The sequence below is a fragment of the Vidua chalybeata genome, chromosome 5 (assembly GCF_026979565.1).
Source record: "Vidua chalybeata isolate OUT-0048 chromosome 5, bVidCha1 merged haplotype, whole genome shotgun sequence".
Taxonomy (NCBI): Eukaryota; Metazoa; Chordata; class Aves; order Passeriformes; family Viduidae; genus Vidua; species Vidua chalybeata.
In genome coordinates, this window is record NC_071534.1 from 60,665,339 (window position 1) to 60,685,774 (window position 20,436).

Below are 20,436 nucleotides of genomic sequence, written 5' to 3' on the forward strand. Positions count from 1 at the left end.
ACTATAAAAACTCCCTACAGGTTAATAATTCTTTCTTCCTTTTAATGAAGAAATATAAGGTGTATTATTATTGTTGATACTGACAACTTACGTGTAATATTTTTACTCAAGATGGATCTCGGAGAATGCTTGATGTATAGTTTGGTGTTTGGGGACTAAGTCATTGCCATCCTTATGACATCCTTAACCATGTCCTTGCCATCAGTGAGGCCACGCCTGGGTTGGGTTGCTGGGTCCAGTTCTGGGCTTCCTGGTACACTAGTACAAGAGAGACACAGATATACCTGAAGGCTTTTTTTTTTTTTTTTTTTCCTTTTTTCCCCTTTCTTTATGAACTCTGGCTGACTGATTATAAGAAGGAAGACTGTGAAAATTAGCTTATGTAAAATATTTGTATCTTTAAACTGAAAGTTTGGGCATTGGTCTTTTTTCCATGCTGATTACAGTGGCATCAAAGTTTAACTAATGCTATTACTATTTGTTACCATTAAAAGAACCATACCATTCTTTCTTGGTTTTCTCCTTTTGACTTGGTTTTGGTCTACTGTTTTCATGAGGGTGCTAGTTATGATGAGTGAAGTTCTAGCACTGATATTGTTGTCTTCTCCAAGTATATCTAATAGGCTGTATGAATTTTTCTTGCATTTTATAACATAATTATTGGTGGACTTCAGAGTACTGTGTTGGGCTGATAACTATAGGTTGCTTAATTTATCAGGAAAAAAAAAAAAGACTGCATGTAATAAAACACTCGTGAGGTTCCTGTAGGACAATGACAGATCATCCCTGTGCAGCCTGTGTGTTTTACTGGGAAGGAAGGACAAAACTGGGGCTTTTGATGTCCTGTAGCAGCAGATTTGTAGTTTTTTGTTTGCCTAGAGGAGAAAGCCCAAACTCTTAGTAAAATACAGATGAGGCAATGTTAAAGTAAATACAGCTGTTCAGAGATTTGCAGGTAATGGGAGTGTTTCTGCATTCCCTGTTTGGCCTTCATAGGGAAGTGGAAGTAAAGTTCTGTCTCTTTCTGTTAACAGCCTAAAATGACTCTGTGAATTCAGTGGAATAAATGGCGTCCAAAGTAACTGATGCTATAGTTTGGTACCAGAAAAAGGTAAGATTTCTATTTGTTTTTATGGTGGCCTGTTGTGTTTATGTGTTAATATAACAAGTATAAAATACTTATGCATTACTTGTTAGCATTGTATGAGAGTGAGTAGCTTGAAACTTTTCTTCCATAGGTAAATAAATATTTAGTGACTGTATTTAGTGACATGAAATAGCTTTTGGTCTATCATGAAAACTCCTTGGTTACTCCCTTGGTTACCTGTGCTCTGCAAAAAAACAAATTTTGCATTCTCAGTAGAGTGTTAATGTACAGGAGAATGTTGTTTCTATAGCACAGAAAAGAATCCTTGTATTTAAGTAGAAAGTAAGAATTGAAAAAAAAATTCTGTCAATAATGAAAAACCTGTGTAATACATACCCAAAAGAGAGAGTCTTTACAACAGTGAATTAAATGTACAGTTGAAAGAGCAGAAAAATTAATTTGCTGACTTAATTTATACCAATCATTCAATAATGTGTTAAAAACCTGAAAATAATTCACAGTTTAATGATTAATTTCTTACTTGGTTTTTTACCATTTACTCTGATTTGAAGATTACTTGTAAAAGATCTAATGTAATGAAATTCAGTGCAGGATCTCATGGAAGGGGAAAATGATGTTGATTTTACCTGCTTCCACTCATTCTCTCATACACTTAATTCACTCACTGTGTAGTGATATCAGAATACTGATATCCAAACACCAAGCTGTGTTTGTATTTGGTCTGGCCAGGATCCCTTTGTGCCGTGCAAGAGATGCTGGGTGTCAGAGCCTCATCATGTCTGAGGCTGTTTTTGTTGGTGATGATGCACTATCCTTTGGACAGATCTTTCATGATATTCAGCTTTACACCTAGATGGTCCTTTGATGCAAGAAAGAGCCTGCAGTCTCTGTAAATCTTAAGTGAAGTTCATGTTTGTTGTCTGTTTTTTTTTTTTTTTTTTTTTTTTTTTTTTTTTGTTTTTTTTTTGTTTTTTTTTTTTTCAAATACATGTCTGTTTCCTGTTGGTCATACAGTAAAAGGAATGGCACATTTGATAAGCTCCAACTTTCCATCCTCCTGGTGTTAGGAAGGCAGGATGAGTCACTGTGGTGTGATTTTACAGAGGGCAGCCCTTCTGGTCTTGATATAAATCAGCCATTCCTCAATTCTGCTTTTCCCAGGACATTGCTTCTAACAGGATTACTTGTTATCAGTACAGGTCATTCTTTTAACCCTTGTTCTGTCGGGTTTTTTTCCAATGATTTCACACACATTTCCATTTTCTTCGTTCATAGTAAAACCAGCATTTCTGTGGTGAATCTCTGCAGGCTTTTACAGAGATCTGCTTGGCCAGGAATTGTACAGTGCCTTTATGGCAAGGAGTTGTGGTGAGGTGGCTTTTGTTACTTCTAGAAGGACTGAGCTGTCTTCAGGACTGATAAGATCATGTATAATCAGATGTTGGTCTTCTTCCTGATGTGAATAAAATTTAATTGCAATCCATGTGGACTGGGATCTGCCAAATGAACAAGCTATGTTGCTTTAGTATGAGGAAGTGTAATGTTTTGAGACAAATGGCTATATTGCAGAAAAGTTGCAGGTGTTCATGTGAATTAGACTGTAATTTCTTAGGTACCATAAATTCAGGGCTCTCCTGGATCTGGCTGGTAACCCTGAAGAGTTTTCTATCTCTATAGTGTGGTGTGTGTGATCTGTTTCTGTGAGTATTTTGACTCTTTCACTAACTCTGCCCTTGATTTTGCTTATTTATTTATTTGTTTAAATCTGTTATGTGGCACAGTATTTTTTACCCATGGATTTGTTGTTTAAACCAAAGATTTCAATCCGGGGAACAGGAAGAGTTGTGCTAGTGTTTAGTTGATACCAGGCTTTTTTTTTTTTGGTCCTTGCTTATGATGTCAAGATACTGAACTTTAAAACCTGTTGTTTGCTTCCAGTTTCACATTTCAATTTCAGCTTTTATTGTAGTTGTCAGAGTTATCTCATTGTTTAGATTTACTGACTCATCACACCTGTAACTGGAATTGAAAGTGGGGAGGGATCAAAATGTAGCATATTCTGGCAGTAGAAGTTTGTTTCTGGGGCAAGAGAGAACTAGGGTTGCAGTCAGTATTAATCAAATTGATATTACTTACCTCTATGATGAAATGAGAAAAATAAGCTGTTGTTTTGAGGAGGTGTTTTCAGATTAATAAATCGGTGTATGAATGCCTTGAAAAAGAAAGTTAACTTCTGCTTTTTCTAGTTATACATGACTAAGAAGCATTTGAATAGGTTGGGGCTGTGTAAGAAATAATGAGCAGATAACTTACTCCTTGTCTTTCTTAGTTTTCAGGTTTAATGTATTTTTAAATGTATATATTTGTCTCTCTACTGAGTTTCAAAGGTCTGTTGGTTTCTCAGGAGACATTTTTATATCTCTTCAATGGAAGGAGTTAAGCAATTGAGCTCTTCCAACCCTACTTAAGGCAAGTTTTGCAAACAGCAAATTTACTCATGACTCATACTATTGTCTGAAATTGAGCTCCTTACACCAGGATGATTTAGTAATACTCTTAATTGTTTAAAAGGTCAGACCTTTTATTATGTAAACATGTTTTTCTGTTTTGACAATAGATTTACTCTGCTTTTAGTGCACTGGAGCTCCTGATTACTGTCTCATAAAAATACAGTAATCAATTCTGAATTATTTTAAGTTGGATTGTAAGATTTCAGAGTGGTATTACAGCAGCTTATTATTTGAGATACAAGGTTGCAACGACACAGTTTAAGTGCTTCCAGTGATTGTTTGCATTTCCCAGACAGTACAAATACTTTTTCAAGGCATGACATCTGCTGGATACAGGTTGACTCTGTAGAAATTAAAATAAAGGAAACCTCTGCTGTGTTTCTTGATGCACTGGGGAGTACAGTGCTGAGATATGTGTGACAAAGGGTTTGTCTTGCTTGTTTTCAGCCCTTGGAGCTGCCCTGCTTCTTGCAATAAAAGGGAGTGGCAGGAGTGTCTGCATGGCTCTCTGGAAGGGTTCCAGACAGCTACTGAGCTTCTTCTCACATAGATGCACCACTTGGTTAATATCCTTAGGATTATGTGTATGTGCCACAATACTGAAATTGCTTCAGCTTGGTAATTGATTATTTTGTGGAGAAAGCCATCACAGTGTTTCCTGTGAAAAAAAAATTTGACACCCCACATTTATTGAAAACAATTTCAGTGTTTGGTGGCATAACTTTTGTATGATACTGATACTATATATGTACTTGAAGTATTGCCTGAGTAACAGCAACTGATGTTAAAAATAATAAAGTTATGAATAATTTAAAATACTGCTTCTTGTAACTTCTTGCATTAATTTCTTAAAATACTTTCAAGCTTTACAGATAATAATAGAGGGAACTTTTGGTCTGGTTTCCACTTTGGAGAAGATATGTAAATTTACCTTAACGACTTTCTGATTTTCAATCCTTACAGAAGCCTTGCTGCTAAAATGGGAAACTCCTTCTCCTGCAATATTACCAACAAATTTGTACAATTATGTTGTTCCTTGTCTTGGGGATGGTTGTAGGGGAAGGCAGAATGAAACTTAGTGAATTAAGGCTGAGTCCTGCACCTGATTGCATATCATTTAACTCTGCCAGTGCAGCTTTCTGCTGCTTTGGGTGTCCCTTGGGTACAGCTGTTAAAGGGCACAATAAAACAAATGAGATGTTTTCTCTCTCATGGCTTTAAAGGGCAAAATTAGAGTTCTAATGGCATTGCTTTAAGATCTTAATATTCAGTGCTTTACAGCTCATCAGTCCAAGATTATACTTGCCTGTTTAGATTCATAGAATGGGTTGGGTTGGAAGGGACCTGAAAATTCATCATTTTCCAACCCCAACATCTTCCACTAGAGCAGGCTGCAACTTGGAGCATTTGGTAGTGAAGGCCACGGCAAAAACATCTGAGTACTCAAACTTCTCCATGTCCCTGGTAACCAGCTCTCCTGTTTCTTTCCACAGAGGGCCCACATTTTTCCTTGCATTCTTTCTGTCATCAACAAACCTGTAGAAGCTTGTTTGTGTTGCCCTTGAGGTCCCTGCCCATGTTTAACTCTATCAGTGCTTTAACTTTCCTAACCTGGTCCCTGTATTAAGTCAATAAAGGAGGAGTTAAATGATAATTATATCCTACCTTGAAACCACCTGATTTCCCTTTTGGCACTGAATGCACATGATGCATTATTCACCTTGGCACCAGAGGCAGGTTTTGCCAAATGGACAGGCTGTATGGCTATTTTACCTAAAACTTTGGATGCCGAAACTGCATTGATTTAGAAACATCTGACTTCAAGTGCTGAAACTTGACAAGTGTTGGAGCTGGCATTTGTCAGAGCATGGAGGAAGAAAATGTATGTTCAGATAGAGTTTCCTTCCACGTTTGGTACTCAAGTAGTCACCTGACCTAGTGGGGATTTACCTTCTGTGCCTTGTTTGGTGAGGCAAAACTCTGGTTTCTGAATCTGGTGCAAGAGATAACTCCAGCAGGGGCTGCTGCAGAACGAAGCCGGCTTGCATTTTGCCTGCCTGTAGGCTCCCATGCCTTCCCATTGCCTTCCCACAGACTTTCATACATTTATTTAGTGAATTTGGTCAGGAAACTCATCCAGCTAAAACTAAGACTGTGAGTCTACAAGGAGATGAACCTATCTAATGGCAGGGGAACGATGAGATGAAATCCCTCTGTCTTGAGAAGGGTTTTCTGATTCTTAAATTGTTTAATTAGACCTTGTGAAATTATAGCCTAATATTTTCTTCTCTCTTCCTGCGTGATCCGATTGATATTTTAGCCACCCAGACAAGGGGCAGCAAGGAAAGCGTGCTATGGGAAATGGAAATGATCAGGAACATCAGGGCAATGCTACTCTAAAATCCTAGTTGCAACACCAGTGAAGTTGCTGGATTTTCAGAGGTCTTCAGGGAATTACACTGAATAATGAGCCTGTCAGAGTGGTTTTCTTTTCCCAGTTACATCTTGAGGCTGTTTTGTTTTGTGCAACTACAGTATCATTAAAAAAAAAAAAAAGTTTCAGAGTTAAATCCTTAATGCTTGGAGAGTAGCTGGGTGTTCTTAGCAGTAGTGAAGCCATGGACCCAGGAAAGGGATTGCTCTTGGCCAGCTCACCTCACACAGCACCTAGGGTGCTGTGTCTAGCTTTGGTTATTCCTGTGCTCTCATTTAGTTTAACCTGCAAACCTGGTTTCTAGCTCTTCTTCTGTATATAGTTTTTATGTTTAATTGTGTGATGAAAAGAGATGTTTTGTGGTTTTCGTAGATATCTTAAAAATTGTAAACCATTACTCAGGACAATAAATAAGTATGTCTGGCAGATCTTAAGAAGAATTAATCTGTAAAGAATAATTCAGGAAAAAACATGAATATGTAGTTGATAAATGTTTAATTAGCTATTATTGGACTCTGAAAGGGATGGAATCTCTAAAGTAAGCCTGAGTAAAATTATTGTTCAGTGAAATGGCTGTAAATACAGTGCTGTTGCAGTTATTGGCAGAATTTAAGTGGGTCATTAGTTGGCAATTCAAATAGTTAATAATAAATAACTCTTAAAGTTAAAAACTAAAGTTTTGAACTGCTTGCTTAATTTTACTCTAAATAGCTGGTTTCAGCTCTCCCTCTGGCACCAAACGGTAAGAAGAGAGAGGTATTGGGATATCTTAAAATCAGAAGTAACATTTCAGCAGTTATAAATTCAAAGCTCTTTACCTTAGGATACATAACCTTAATCCCTTCACTGTCCTCCTCCATTTGACTAAAACTTACTAAACTCTTTGCTGTTAACAGTGTACAACTGTCCTATAGTGATGTCTATCTATGGTTTCTCAGCTAAGTTTCTCTTAGTTTAGCTTGTCCAGTCCACATATCCACCATTAAAAAAATTGAAAAAAAACTACTACTCTTGAAAATGAAAAATATCCAGAAAAAAACCCATCCCAGGACTAGGAATCTACTCCAACAGATAATGATACTGCTGAGCTACTAGAGCATTGCCTTTTCTGCAACAGGGATCAGTTCATGTAAGAAATAAACTGGAGTTTAAAATAACTTGTAATAATTCTGTTCTAACTTTTGAGAAGATGAGACACATGGTAAAAATTTATAATATTGCCCATATAGAAATTACTTATACATGGATATTTTAATACTTAAATTGATACAGGAAATCATACTGTTATTTTAATTATGTTGGGCTGTAGAAGTTAATAAAGCATATTAGCTAATATTTTAGCACTAAATGTTTTAATAAGGTGTCAGACAGTCCAAGGAAGCAACTTTGTTATTTATTTACCGAATTCCAGATCTTAAATGTTTTGGATTTGTAATACTGTTGTGATGTGGCTTGTAAAAGTGTTTAGAGGTTTTAAAGAGCAAAGTTTAGCACACGAGTTTCATTATTGATAAACATTAAAGTTTTAAGATCCAAGAGGAAATACTATGTATTCTTAGGATTATAATCTTTGCTAGTCTGCATGGTCATAAATTATAAATGCCTCCTGAAATATTGATCAATTCCATTAGAATCAGAAGGCCCTTGCGAGTATTGTGCTACAGGTTGATAGCATCACTACATTAGCTTAAAGTGAATATCAGTGTCATTCACAAAGCTCAAATTCAATCTTGATGCACACGTGGCTTGTTATGAGAAAGGCACTGGGAAGAAACATTGAGCAATGCTAAAGCCTTTTCCACTGTGCTTTGAACTAAATATTGCTGTGTTTTCAATAGCTTAACTATTTACTTAAGCTAATTGCTATTGCTCTTATACATCCAAACTGTACAGGTGCCAAATTTCACATGTAGGAAGAAATTTGATCAAATTCTTCCTGATGTATTTGACTGGGAAAGAATAAGTGCAGCTATTTTAGATAATTGCAAGAGATGCACATATCTCTTAAACGTGAAAATGTTCTCATAACAGAAAATGTTATGAGTCCACACTTAAAAAGGAACTCAAATTTATTTAATCTTTCAGTAAAGAGCTAGCTTTATTGAGTTTGCCAAATATGTAATTGTAATTTCCCATACCAAGTCATATACAAGGTAGATTTTTTTTTCAAATGATTACTTGTGAGAATTTTTTTTCAAGAAAACCTATTTGAAAGTTTATTATACCTGTTAATTTAGGATGTTAAAAACCTGCTTCTCTGTTGTGAAAGAGTGGCTGCAGTTTTCAGTTGCATTTAATTCTTTATATTCTGAAAATTTTTATAGTTGCTTGAAGAATGGTTGCTGATTCTGCAAATGCATAAATGAATAGAATCCCTTTTATCCTCTTTACTTGGCATTTATTGAGGTGTAGGATTCTCAGAATTTTAGAGGTAGCTGAGTTGGATAGACTGGATAAAATCTTGGCATTGAGGAGACCTGGGAGGCATGATTTAAACTGTGTATAAAATGACATCTGCTGCTTTATCTACTTCAGCTACAGGTAGGTTATACCACAATTTTTAGTATCTGTAACATGTTACTAACAAGTTTCTTATAACAAGGTTGTGTTGATGCTTGGTGATGAAAGTTACATTTCAAAATGAGACAATAGGCTTGTTATCTAACTTTTTGTTAATTTATTTTGTGCCAAATCATAACAAATAAAAAAATGCTATAGAATACGAGTTTGGATTAGGTATTTAATAAATTAAATTAGAATAAATTTCTGTGTGAAATCAATTTGAAATTGGAGTATTGTGTTTTATAGTTTGCTTTAAGAGAAGTTTATTGCCAGTTGTAGGGTAGACTGATGGATTGAAAGTATCAGTGACGAGCTGTTACACAGAGTCTTGTGCTAAGTCTTGAAGAGATTTTAGAAGCATTACTTGCAGTTGTGTACTTAAAAATGGGACCTTTTTTTGACTCCTGTGTTTTGTACTTTAAATTTTCTCCCAAGGATGGTGCAGAATTTTCAGCTGTGAGGGATAGGACTCCAGGCACAGTGGGTGGGTAGTAAATGGGTACTGGAGTTGGTCAGGGCATTCCTGTTGGCAGAATAGCTCCAACCCCCAGCCCAGGGAGCCTGAATGCCTAGCCTGGGAGGAGCCCTGGGACAGCTGTATATTGAGGGAGACCTTGCTTTGATCAGGTTTTGTGTATATTTAAATTATTCAGGTTCCAACCTGATCTAATCTCTGGAAGGTTATTCCTTCCTTTTACTTGCCTTTAGAGCTTAATTTTTTTGGTGCTAGACTAGGTCTTAGGCTTCTTTTCCATGTCCTGCAGGTATTTACAGTTGTAAGGAAATACATGAACAGCCAAGAGCCTATATTTGTTTTAGATTTACATTAGATTTAACATAAAACAGAATTCAAATGCAAATACTTGTAAATCCAAACTCTTTGAAGCTGGAATTTGCTGGTACACTCAATAATTTAAAACTAGGAAGGTTTGCTAGTATTAACTTACCTTCTTCGATTCATTCACAAATTATGTTGATTTTAATTCATACACGTGTCTAGCATCTCTGGCAATCATTATATGTTATAATTTAGCTTGTTGTAAATGAAAACATACCTTTCAATGAATTCTGCGAGATACATTTCACAAAGTCTAAATCTGCTTTCCTGACATAAAGGAGAGAAAAAAAAAAAAAATGCCTGTGTTTTTTACTTGCCTTGTTTAAGTAACACTAGTTCTTCCTATTTTTGTTTACTGTGGAAAATTAAGTGTGCCAGTATCCAGTATTCTACTTTATAATGTTGCCTTTGTTTTCATGTATTTTCATCTGATACATTTGGAAGCGAAGTGTAGAGGGATGCTTATGCAGATGGTGAGAAGGGAGGCTGAGTATCAGGTTGGAATTTGATGTGCTGAGTAGCACACACACCTGCTTAAACTTTGTTAAGGCACAAAGAGGTGATACGAAGTAGATTAAAAAAGAAACCCCTAACAAAAACTATGTGAGAGACTGTAATGGTACTTGCTGTCTGTAATTCTCTCTTCCACTCCTTTCAGTTTGTACCAGCATGCCTTGCTCAGTAGTCCTGTGCTCAGATGTCAATAACTAAAGTTGATCAGAGGTAGTTGGACAGATCCACTTTGCCAGTAAAACAGTTGTAAAGGACTCTGTCCTTTAAAATAGTTCTGGCTCTCTTATTTTACCTCCTGATGGAAGAACTGCTTTATAGAGCAGTGTTAAAAGGGAAATGTGAATAGCAAAATCCCTGCTTCTTGTCTTTTTTTGTGGAGATGGAAGCTGCTGCCTAAAGAGGGAAAAGAAATATTTGTAGGAAAATATAATTAAGATTTTAAATCAGTTGACTTCCTTGTGCCAGATATCTTCTGTTTCCTGGAATTCCTTTAACAAATGGTCTGTTATTTGTCTAAAAGAAGAGCACTCTTTTAATGACTTTCAACTCTATACTAGTTTCAGCTATGAATGGAATTATGAATGGAGTTTGCTTTGCAGCTTTATTGGCACAAAGGCTTCCTTCCACGTTTGCTTGTTGAATAACAGAGAGGGACACAGACTTGCATTCCCCCTTCTGTCCTTGTAGAAAGAATTTTTTTTGGAAGTGGGGAGGGGAGGACATGACACAATGTTATACAGAACAAAAATTTCACTTGGGGCTCTTCTCAGCAAATTTAATGAAAAACAAAAAGGCCTGAAATTTCATTTGAAATGAATTTAGAGGAAAAGTTAGAACAATTAGCTAGAAATGCCTGGGTGGAGTGGTTATTCAATATATTGACTTTTTATTTGCTGGCTGTTATCCAGGTGGGGTTAGCTGTTAAACTTCCTTTGGTTTAATTGCTTTAATTGTAGTAAGTGCTTAATTCTGACCATTACTCTGCCTAATTCCCTTGTTATTTTCCACAGTTTCTTTTTTTTTTTCCAAATGTGAGGTGTAAAGTATTCATTATTATTAAAAAGCCAGTAGATTGCTTCTTTTGCAAAGTTTTAAAGTAGCGAACTATAGAAATTGTTTAGCACTTATGAATGGGAAATATTATTTCAATTTGGGAAAGAGTAATTCAGTTTGCTGTTCTCACTTTCAATCTTAGATTTGCTTTGGAATTTACTACTCTAAATTAGATTTTTTTAATGTTTTGTTTTTCCCACTAATTGCTCAGGTTTAGAGACACAGAAGATGCCTTTAGATTTTCTTGTTTATGTAGGTGTTTTTGTGTGTTGGTTTCCCTGAGTATTTTTTTGCATTTATGTTGGATCCTTGGTTAAATCATCCTTTTTAATTAAGAATGGCTTTTTCTTTTTCTTTTTTTTATAACACCTAAATTAATGCTGAAGGCTGAAATACTAAAAGAAAAATGAGAACAATGTTTTCTGGTACAAGGTGTGTGCACTTGTGCTTGGGTCTCTTATGTCTGCTGTAGTTGTGAACTGGAAGGAGGAGTGACACTTGCAGTAAGATTGAATTTATGCAGGTTTGCAGAGATGATGGGAGTTGCTCCTCTCTCCTCTCTGTCGGGTGTCTGACTGAGCTGCTTGTCACCTCTGCAGGCTGGAAAAGGATCTTTGAGTCTCAGGAATTGCATCTGTCTCTCTCTTTTGACCTAAAAGTGATCTTATACTTAACTGCTCAGAGTTTGTGATCTGAATCAATCCCCAGACACACAAGATTTAGGTGTCTAGGTAGAACAGCTGGGATGGCAAGGCTTTAAAATTGCCATAGTGAAAGAGATTATTACTGATTATTACCTAGAAATACTGTTTGTGTAGAGTTCAAAGCAATAGGATGATCTCTGATAACTTCTTACAAGACTTGGATATGTTGTCTTGTATATTGACTTGTTCTTGTCACCATCTTAAATACTGAAGTTTCAGGTTGCCCTTCCTGTACGTGTCTGACAGTCAATGGGGAAAAGTGCTGTTTCTTGATATTCTTTGGGTTCCCCTGGGCTATAAGCTGCTTGATTACCAGTCTGACCATTTATCTGGTTGCTGTGCACTGTTAAGAGATAAAGCTAGAACCATCTGGCTTTAAAAGTGGGTGGAGTGGAATAGGAATTAGAGATGGTTTAAAAAAAATAAACTTAGGGTATGGGTTCAACTAGATGTGTATATTTATTTTGAAGTTATCTGAAAGACCATATCAGTGTAGCTGCCATAGTTCTGCTCTCTGTCATACAGAGGCTGCAATCCTGACCTGTGGTGGGAGGGAGCGTGGTCTTCCCAGTGCTCTGGCTTGAACAAGTCCTGGGATGAGGCTGGGGCTGTGTGAGGCTCAGCTCTCCCCTCTGTCACAGTTCAATTACAGATTAGCTTGATCCTGTCCAGCCAAGATAAAAATTTCTTTGTAAACTCCCAAGGAAATAACTTGCTGGCTTCATGCTTCTCTTGTTGAAGGTTGATTTGATCAATATCTTTTAAATCCTAAGGTAGATTTTTTTTTTCTTTTTAGATTGGAGCATATGATCAACAAATATGGGAAAAATCAGTAGAGCAAAGAGAAATAAAGGTAATAATGCAACATTTAATTTTTTTTTTGATGGTTGTGTACGCTGAAGTAATCTACATTGTATGTGGTGGTATTTAATACTGGTAAAGTAAAACTAGACTTTTGGAGTGTAACCAAATGTAACCAGCATACTATGCTCTATTTATTTTACATAATTAATAACTCTGCACCATTTAGTGTGATGCATCTTTCTGTATCTCAGTACTTTTTTTTCTTTTCACTTATCATAAGACAGGGCTTACTTGTGTTAATACCTCTATCTTTCACTTTTCTTTGTGATGAATTCTAATGTCAGTTATCTGAGCTCTCTTTGCTTTCAGTTAGTTACCTTATACCTGCAGTTTACTTTCCCTCCTTTATGATGCTGTCATTGTTTTGTACAGTTTATTAGACTGGTAAGTACCTCAGGCTTTGTTTCTCTGAACAAGCAGTTTAACAGTGTTCTGTGCATTTTGGTTTAACTAACAGTACCATCAGTGTCTGCCACATTGCTAAATTGCTTTGGAGATAAAGGAATCAATCCTATAGGTACTAGTTCTATGGGTTGTATATGAAATACCCATGATGTTAATTTAGTTAACATTTTCTTGCAATTAACCTTTTTTTTTTTCCTCCAACGCTGCATGGAGGTATTTTGCTATTTCTGCATGAGTTTCAAGGTGTTGCTATTATTTGACATCAGTAAAATGTACATTGCTTCAGTTTTCTCAGGGATGGGTTTTTTCACTCCTCAGTACTTGAACAAAACTGTATGTGGGGGCTTGCTTGCCTTCTGTGGGAGCTGTTATTGACCTGAGCTACATAGTTTTTGAACAGAAAGAAATTTTGTACATTAAGTTGGACCCCATGGTATTTCAGCAGCACAGCTGAGCCTGGGCTTGCCTGTAGGGTCCTTCCCATGGCCATGAAACCCTGTCACAGCTATGAGAGGAGTTCATTAATTAACTGCTGCATAATAGCATGTTATTCAAATAGTTACTGCAAATACTGCCCTGTGCTGACTGCAAACAGCATCTTGTTTGGCTCAGGAGTCCAATAGCTAACAAATTACAGCTGGTGTCTGAGTTTGGGTTGACTGAATAAAGTGCAATTTGGGTAACACCAAAGCATGTGACTAAGTTCAGGTATTGCACATTAGTGCTTTAATCTCAAAGCTCCTACAGTGCTTTGACATTATAAATTTAGAAACAATTATGTAATGATTTATAAACTAACTTCACTAAAAATCTGAAAAATTAATATATTTTAGTAGAAAATATCTTTCTCTTACTACGAATTTATAATTTAGTTATAACTGTAATAGGATCTATTAAGATTAATTTTAAAATTTGTGTAAAAGTGTTTTACAGTGATAACAATTATTTTAAAGTATTCTTATTTAAACCTTCTTTTGCTAATGCTTACCTGAAAAGTGTTTGGTGCTGAATAGAAATTATATGAACTCACTGGATGGGTCTGAGCATTATAAAACACTGAAAATTTTTTAAAAAACAACTCTAGTCTGAAACTGCTGTTTTCCACGAATGTTAGAGATTTGTGATGCATTAAGAAAGTGTAGAAATTGCATCTGAATAAGTGGAATGCTTCTACTGTGTGTGGCAAGCAGTTTAAGAGCCAACTCAGTGAAGTCCATGGACGCTGAAAGTACTGTTTGACCAATTAAATTTTTAAAGAATGAGTCACCATTTCTTTTCTTCCGAAGGTCACATCAACTTGTACCCTTGACTTAGTTTTTTTCACAGTTCTTTCTTTAACATGAAATATAATTTGAGCCACAGTGGTAAATTCTTCCTAAGATTGAGCATGTGTTTCTAGGAGATTATTTCTTCCAAGAGGCACATCTTTATTTAGACTTTCAAGAGAGATCTTGTGGTCCATAAGCACAAATACATTTGAAAATTACTGTATCATTCAGCATTTTCTTTTTAAGCTTCAGTTTTCTTTATGAAATGGAGTGGCTCACTTATGCAAGATTCACAAGAATCTGTAGCTGATTCTAGGACTAGGGTAATTTCCAATTCTAATTATGGGCTGCTTTTCTCATTCCACATAAAATTACTGCAGTTTTAGGACTGCAGTTCTCTAAAAATCTTGCATTATAAGGTCTTTGTAGTGCGTGCATTTAAAATACAGCTGGTTGTCGCTCATCCAGAGAGAGACATCCTCAGAGAACTTTTTGTCCTATTCATGTTTCAATTGTGTATTAATTTTTTTTTGTTTCAAGTAAACTAATTTTTCTAATAGACACATTAGGTAATAACTACATATCTAGCTTGTTTCAGTTTGATTTTTTTATCTTATCTTTATTTCTGCATGGAACAGAAATCCAGTTGAATTTAGATGTGAGAAATATTTTGAGCTGCATTCAACTGAACATTTTGCTTGATATTCTTACAAAGATTAGCACTACCAGATTTCACTGATCTGTCTCTCATTGACAATAATTTCATTTATATGCTTTCATTTATACTTAATGTTTACATTTTAGTAGTGTTTATACACATGGATGTGCCATGGCAATGGGAGAAATGTTCACTTCACCAATTTAAATGCTTTTTGAATGAGAACAGTTAAATGACTTTCATAATTTCACTGTATTCTAAATATTTAAGAATATTGTGTATGAATTGTATGCTGTGATTTCTTTACTGTCTATTATGACCAAGCATCTAAGCTAAGGGGAGCAGAATAAACTCACAGCTGTCTCTGAGACTTGAGAGTACAGCATCACATTTTAGTATTAAAAACAAACTTGAAAGCTTTGTCAGCGAGTTTGGTTCTCCTGTGATGGAAGATGCTGCTTCTAAAAGAAAACATAAGCTTGCTTTTTTTCCTGCAGCATTCCTATTGTGTGGGATTTTCCCCTTCCTTTTAATTGGCTAATCTATATTCAGTACTGAGGAAAAATTCAATACTTTCCTAGAATTTGGATTTCTAAGACCTTGCTGATCAGTGGCTCCTGCATTGCAGTGTGATTTGCTATCTGGGTTTGGAATTAAGGAGTTGCAGTGTAAGTGTTTTGTGAAGTTGAGTTAGACATCTAAGGAGGAAAGAGATTCAAGAATGTAATTTGTTGCAAAAATTCTGAAAAGCTAATAGACATGTTTTACTAATTCTTGCAAGTGTGTGCATACATTGTCTGCATAATGCAAACCCATGAGTGCTCAGTGCCTGTTTGAAAAATAGCCTGGTGGGTCAGTAATTGGTTGGGTTTTATATGGATTGTAAAGTGTGTAAAAGGCATCCATTGTGCATTGTTATTTGGAATGCTTAATTTATAGTACTTTAAATCTATGAATTTGACATGTTTGCCTGAATTTTCAGTAGCAGTATAGGTTAAATACAATTACTGACCACATAGATATTTTTGACTTTTGTAATGTCTGTCATCTGCATGAAAGTATTTTGATAGCATTTATCTATTGTAGGGTTTGAGAAACAAACCAAAGAAAACAGGACATGTGAAACCAGACCTCATAGATGTTGATCTTGTAAGAGGTAGGTTCTGAGCTAGAAAAAGCTGAATTTCTCAATATTAAAATAACTGCCATCCTCTGTCTTACAATAAAAGTGGATTAGTAGGTTTAAAATAACCCCAAATGAAACAAAACACAGCCAACCCTACATAACTCTTCCCTAAAGATGAATAGAAAATATTTTTAAATAACGATATTAAGATTAAATTGAAAGGTTAAGAATTTAAATTTTCTTGTATAGATTTGGATTTTGAAAAAAAGAAAAACTTGTGCATTGTCTTGTTTAAAAGTCTCCTACTGCCATGCATTTAGACTTCTTTTAAGTCTTCTGATGTCTGGAGGGAATGTTATGTTGAAGTTTCTGGAGGGTAGAAATGTATAGGCCTTGATTGTTTCTTGCCTGTTTTAAAAACAAAATGGCAACAGAAGGTCAGATGATATGAGACTTTCAGAAAAGTCTTTATTTAGTCTTAATTTATTCTTATCTGTATGAAATTTCCCTTATGCCTCGTGAAGGCTAGGGAAAACATCATTCAGTGTTTCTATCCATGAGCCCAGCAGCCAGCACAATCTCCTGCATCCATTGCGGGGAACCAGGTAGTGCACGTCGGGCACCCCCACACCCAGCCTTGGCCTCCAGAGCCCCCTTTGTCCCGGGGGCCTCGCCCCTTTGTCCCGGGGGCCTCGCCCCCTTTGTCCCGGGGGCCTCGCCCCCTTTGTCCCGGGGGCCTCGCCCCCTTTGTCCCGGGGGCCTCGCCCCCTTTGTCCCGGGGGCCTCGCCCCCTTTGTCCCGGGGGCCTCGCCCCCTTTGTCCCGGGGGCCTCGCCCCCTTTGTCCCGGGGGCCTCGCCCCCTTTGTCCCGGGGGCCTCGCCCCCTTTGTCCCGGGGGCCTCGCCCCCTTTGTCCCGGGGGCCTCGCCCCCTTTGTCCCGGGGGCCTCCCTGATGGGAGCTCCGCCTTGCCAGGGCTCGCTGGCTGCGCCACACTCGCTGGGGCTGCCCGCACCACGGCCACACAGTTCCCCCCAGCTGAGGCATTGACAGCCTGTGCTGGCACTCAGCCCCGTGTCTGTGTCCCTGGACACAGAGCAGACGGCCCCTGGCCCAGGAGAGTCCGGGCAGTTTTGGGAGAAGTGAGTCCAGGCTGTGCTGAGCAGCCCTGTGGCATGGCCAGACAAACAGCGCTCTGGGCAGCAGCTGTTTGTGTGACCAGTCCTTTTTATCCCCTTACCCTTCAATTTGACAGCATTTGTTCCCCCCTAAATTGCCCAAACCCTTTCTTTCTCTGGCCCCTGGATTCTTCATGAAATGCCCTGTAAGTGCTGTGTTATCTGAGCTCCTTCTCCCTGCATCCTGCAGCGAGTCCCACCCCTCAGGAGCTGTTCCTTTTCCTCTGGAAGGTGACTTGGAGAGCTGCTCCCAGCAGTGCATGGGGGGGGTTCACACCTGGACTGTGGGGTGCGTGGCTCTTCTGGCACAGCCCTGGGCGGGCCCTGGTCATGGTGTACATTCCATGGTTTGGATTCCACCTGCTTTTCTGCCTCTCTCCTGCTCTGGCCTCATGGAGATGGGCCTGAGCTGAGCTGATGGTTCCAGTGATGGGTCTGTGAGGAGAACCCTGGAAGGACCCTGCAAAGTATTATTTGGCCTCCTTCCTCCCATTTTCTCTTTGATCTGCTCTGTGGTTGTGCAGATCGCTGTTCTCACATCGCCTAACGGTTTATTTTTTTTTAAATGGGAATGTGAGAGAAAGAAACAAAATCAAATAACATTTGAACTTACAAGAAACTAAGAAACAATGTTAGACCTTTTCAGTGCAGTGATGTATATGAATAGCCTTTAAATAGCCTTATTTATTGTGCATGGATGTTTAAGTTGGCATTAAAGTAGTTTCAGAGCTGGTAGTGTTTTACTTTTCAGCTCAGAGCTCACTAGTGCCAGTGCTGCTTGTAAATGAGATGGGGATGATGTAGCCGCATGCAGTAGTTACCCTTTCAGTCAATAACTTCGCATAATTTAAGTCGCATCTCCATTAAGTAAATTTTACATAGTTTTCTGGCTGGGAAGAAAAATACATGCAGAGATATGGGAGAGAAAGGACATTTGAATGAGAGAGAGAAAAAATGGTATATAAGGAGACGCAAAGATAAATTGTTCTTTGGGTGGCTTCCCTGCTCCTGGGGTTCATCCTCAGCTGGACAGATTCACTTCAGTGCTTCCCAACCTCATTTCGTTTTCCTCAATGACATGGCTGGTGCAATTTACAGATGTTGGTATTCTAGATCCCTTTTCTGTGTTGGGAAAGGACTCTGCTGTGCCTGCACAGGCATGTAGAGTTTTCATGAGACTTACTGCTTCGTATAAAGTTTCTGATACCTGTATGAAACAGAACAATTTTTAATAATGCATTTTAGAATAAATTTGACATGGCAATGTTTTGTTATTCAAACATTCTGAAATACAGGTATTTGTAGAAGTTCCTGATAGTGGCAGTCAAGAGGGCATCAACAATTTATGCCATTTTTGGATTGAGGAGATAGTTATTTAAAGGAGTACTTATTAAATACAATTATTTGAACAAATCTTGCACTTCCACCATTTCACTGTCTTAACTACTCTGCTATTGAATTACTGAGATTTTTATTAGACATAATGATGAAATAAATTAATTTTTTTTCTTTTTTTAAAGGATCTGCTTTTGCTAAAGCAAAACCTGAAAGTCCTTGGACATCTTTGACCCGCAAGGGAATCGTGAGAGTTGTTTTCTTTCCGTTCTTCTACAGGTGGTGGCTCCAAGTGACATCAAGGGTCATTTTTTTCTGGCTGCTTGTTCTTTACCTTCTCCAAGGTAGAGTTGGATTACAGCATCAGCTTCAACTGAGCACCTTATTTTAACCATATGGAAGCTGCAGTGTGCTGCTTGGTTCACTTCATGTTGTTAAGGTCTATTCCAGTATTTTCAGAAAATATTGGAATAACACAGTCCCAAGCATCTTTTGTTTAACATTTCTTTTACATATATAAAGGATGCATAATGAAAAATGTAACACTCTCCTCACAGGTTTCCTTCAGCATTTGGCACACATTAGTTTGTCACATCTGAATACAATTCAGGTTTTCAGGACTACCTAATTCACTTCAGGACAACTGTTAACAAACAGCAGTCAGTTCACAGCTTTTGAGATACTCGGTATTGAGTTCTAGCAATCTGACTTCGAGTCTCTTAATTATATGTGAGGAAAATTAGAAAGGGAAGAATGTAATGGAGTGAGTCAGTATCTATCAGTATGAAAGTCACCAAAAGAATAAGTGTTTCAGAAGTTTGTACAACAGATATGGAACAGAAGGTTAATGAAAGTTGGGAGCAATATAAGTACCCTGAGAAGCTAAATGACTAATGAATTTTCCACTGAAATCCAATTAACATGCAATATTACTTTTTCAAATTCACCATCTGTCATCTCAGCCGTGAATCATTGTATCATTTGGAAGTTTTAATTAGAACAATATATGGAGTTTAAAAAAAAGGCAGTACCTCTTGTGTGGTGATGTTATTAGCAGGTATGAAATCTCACCATGCCAGTGTCCCAAGACCCGCAGTACTGACAAATACTCATGTGGCCTTCTATCTAAAGTTTTTCTTACTCCCATTTCTGAGATACATTCCTAATTTGTCTGTGCTATGGTAAGAGGTTCCATCGTGTTAATATTTTTAATCTTGTTTATAGTAATATAGGTAGTAAAATACGTAAGTTGTAGTTGGTTTGTTACCATGTTTCATGGGTGTCTTATTCTGAGAAACACCATTGCAGTAATTTTATGTTCCTATTTGTACATTTATTTTTTTTAAACATATACTCACACTTAATTTGTGGCACGTTTGTAAGATCCTACAAGTAGAAAAATAGTGAGACAATGCAGATTTTGAGTGCAAGCAAGTTTTTAGGACATTAATTACAGAGCTTTCTTATAACTAGCCTTTTTCCTCTCAGATTTCTTAGGGTCTCTGGTTTACTAAGCTGTGGATGGAATGCATCATTTCCCTAATCCATGTGGTCTGTAATGTGACAAAGTATTTCTGTGATTGTGAGTTAAGAAATAGCAGGAAATAATGAATAGTATTCCATATTGCACTATAATCCAACTATTTGAAATACTTGATATTAAAACTGTGCAGAATTAGCTGCAGATTTTTTTATAGTTTTTGAAAGAAATTAAAAGATTTAAAACGTGTAAGTGAAGTTAAATGGACATATTTACTTATTGGGAACTATTCAAAACAAGCCCCCCAAGCACTTCTACAGAAGTTTTGCTTTTATTTTTCTCAGTTTTGTACAGGATTGGTAAGGCAGCACCAAAGTGTAGAAAATCCATGATGGAAGCTTAA

At 37.2% G+C, this 20,436-nt stretch overlaps 1 protein-coding gene across 1 annotated transcript in view; it reads left to right on the top strand.

Moving 5' to 3' along the window:
* The window catches only part of PHTF2 (putative homeodomain transcription factor 2), a 63,259-nt gene that overhangs the window by 13,752 nt on the left and 29,071 nt on the right, over window positions 1-20,436 (top strand). Inside the window, exons 2-5 of the mRNA XM_053943782.1 lie at window positions 1,035-1,111; window positions 12,519-12,575; window positions 16,004-16,073; window positions 18,739-18,897. Of these exons, the coding sequence (XP_053799757.1) occupies window positions 1,067-1,111; window positions 12,519-12,575; window positions 16,004-16,073; window positions 18,739-18,897 (331 nt within the window). The 5' untranslated portion in view covers window positions 1,035-1,066. The remainder of the gene's footprint in view (window positions 1-1,034; window positions 1,112-12,518; window positions 12,576-16,003; window positions 16,074-18,738; window positions 18,898-20,436) is intronic.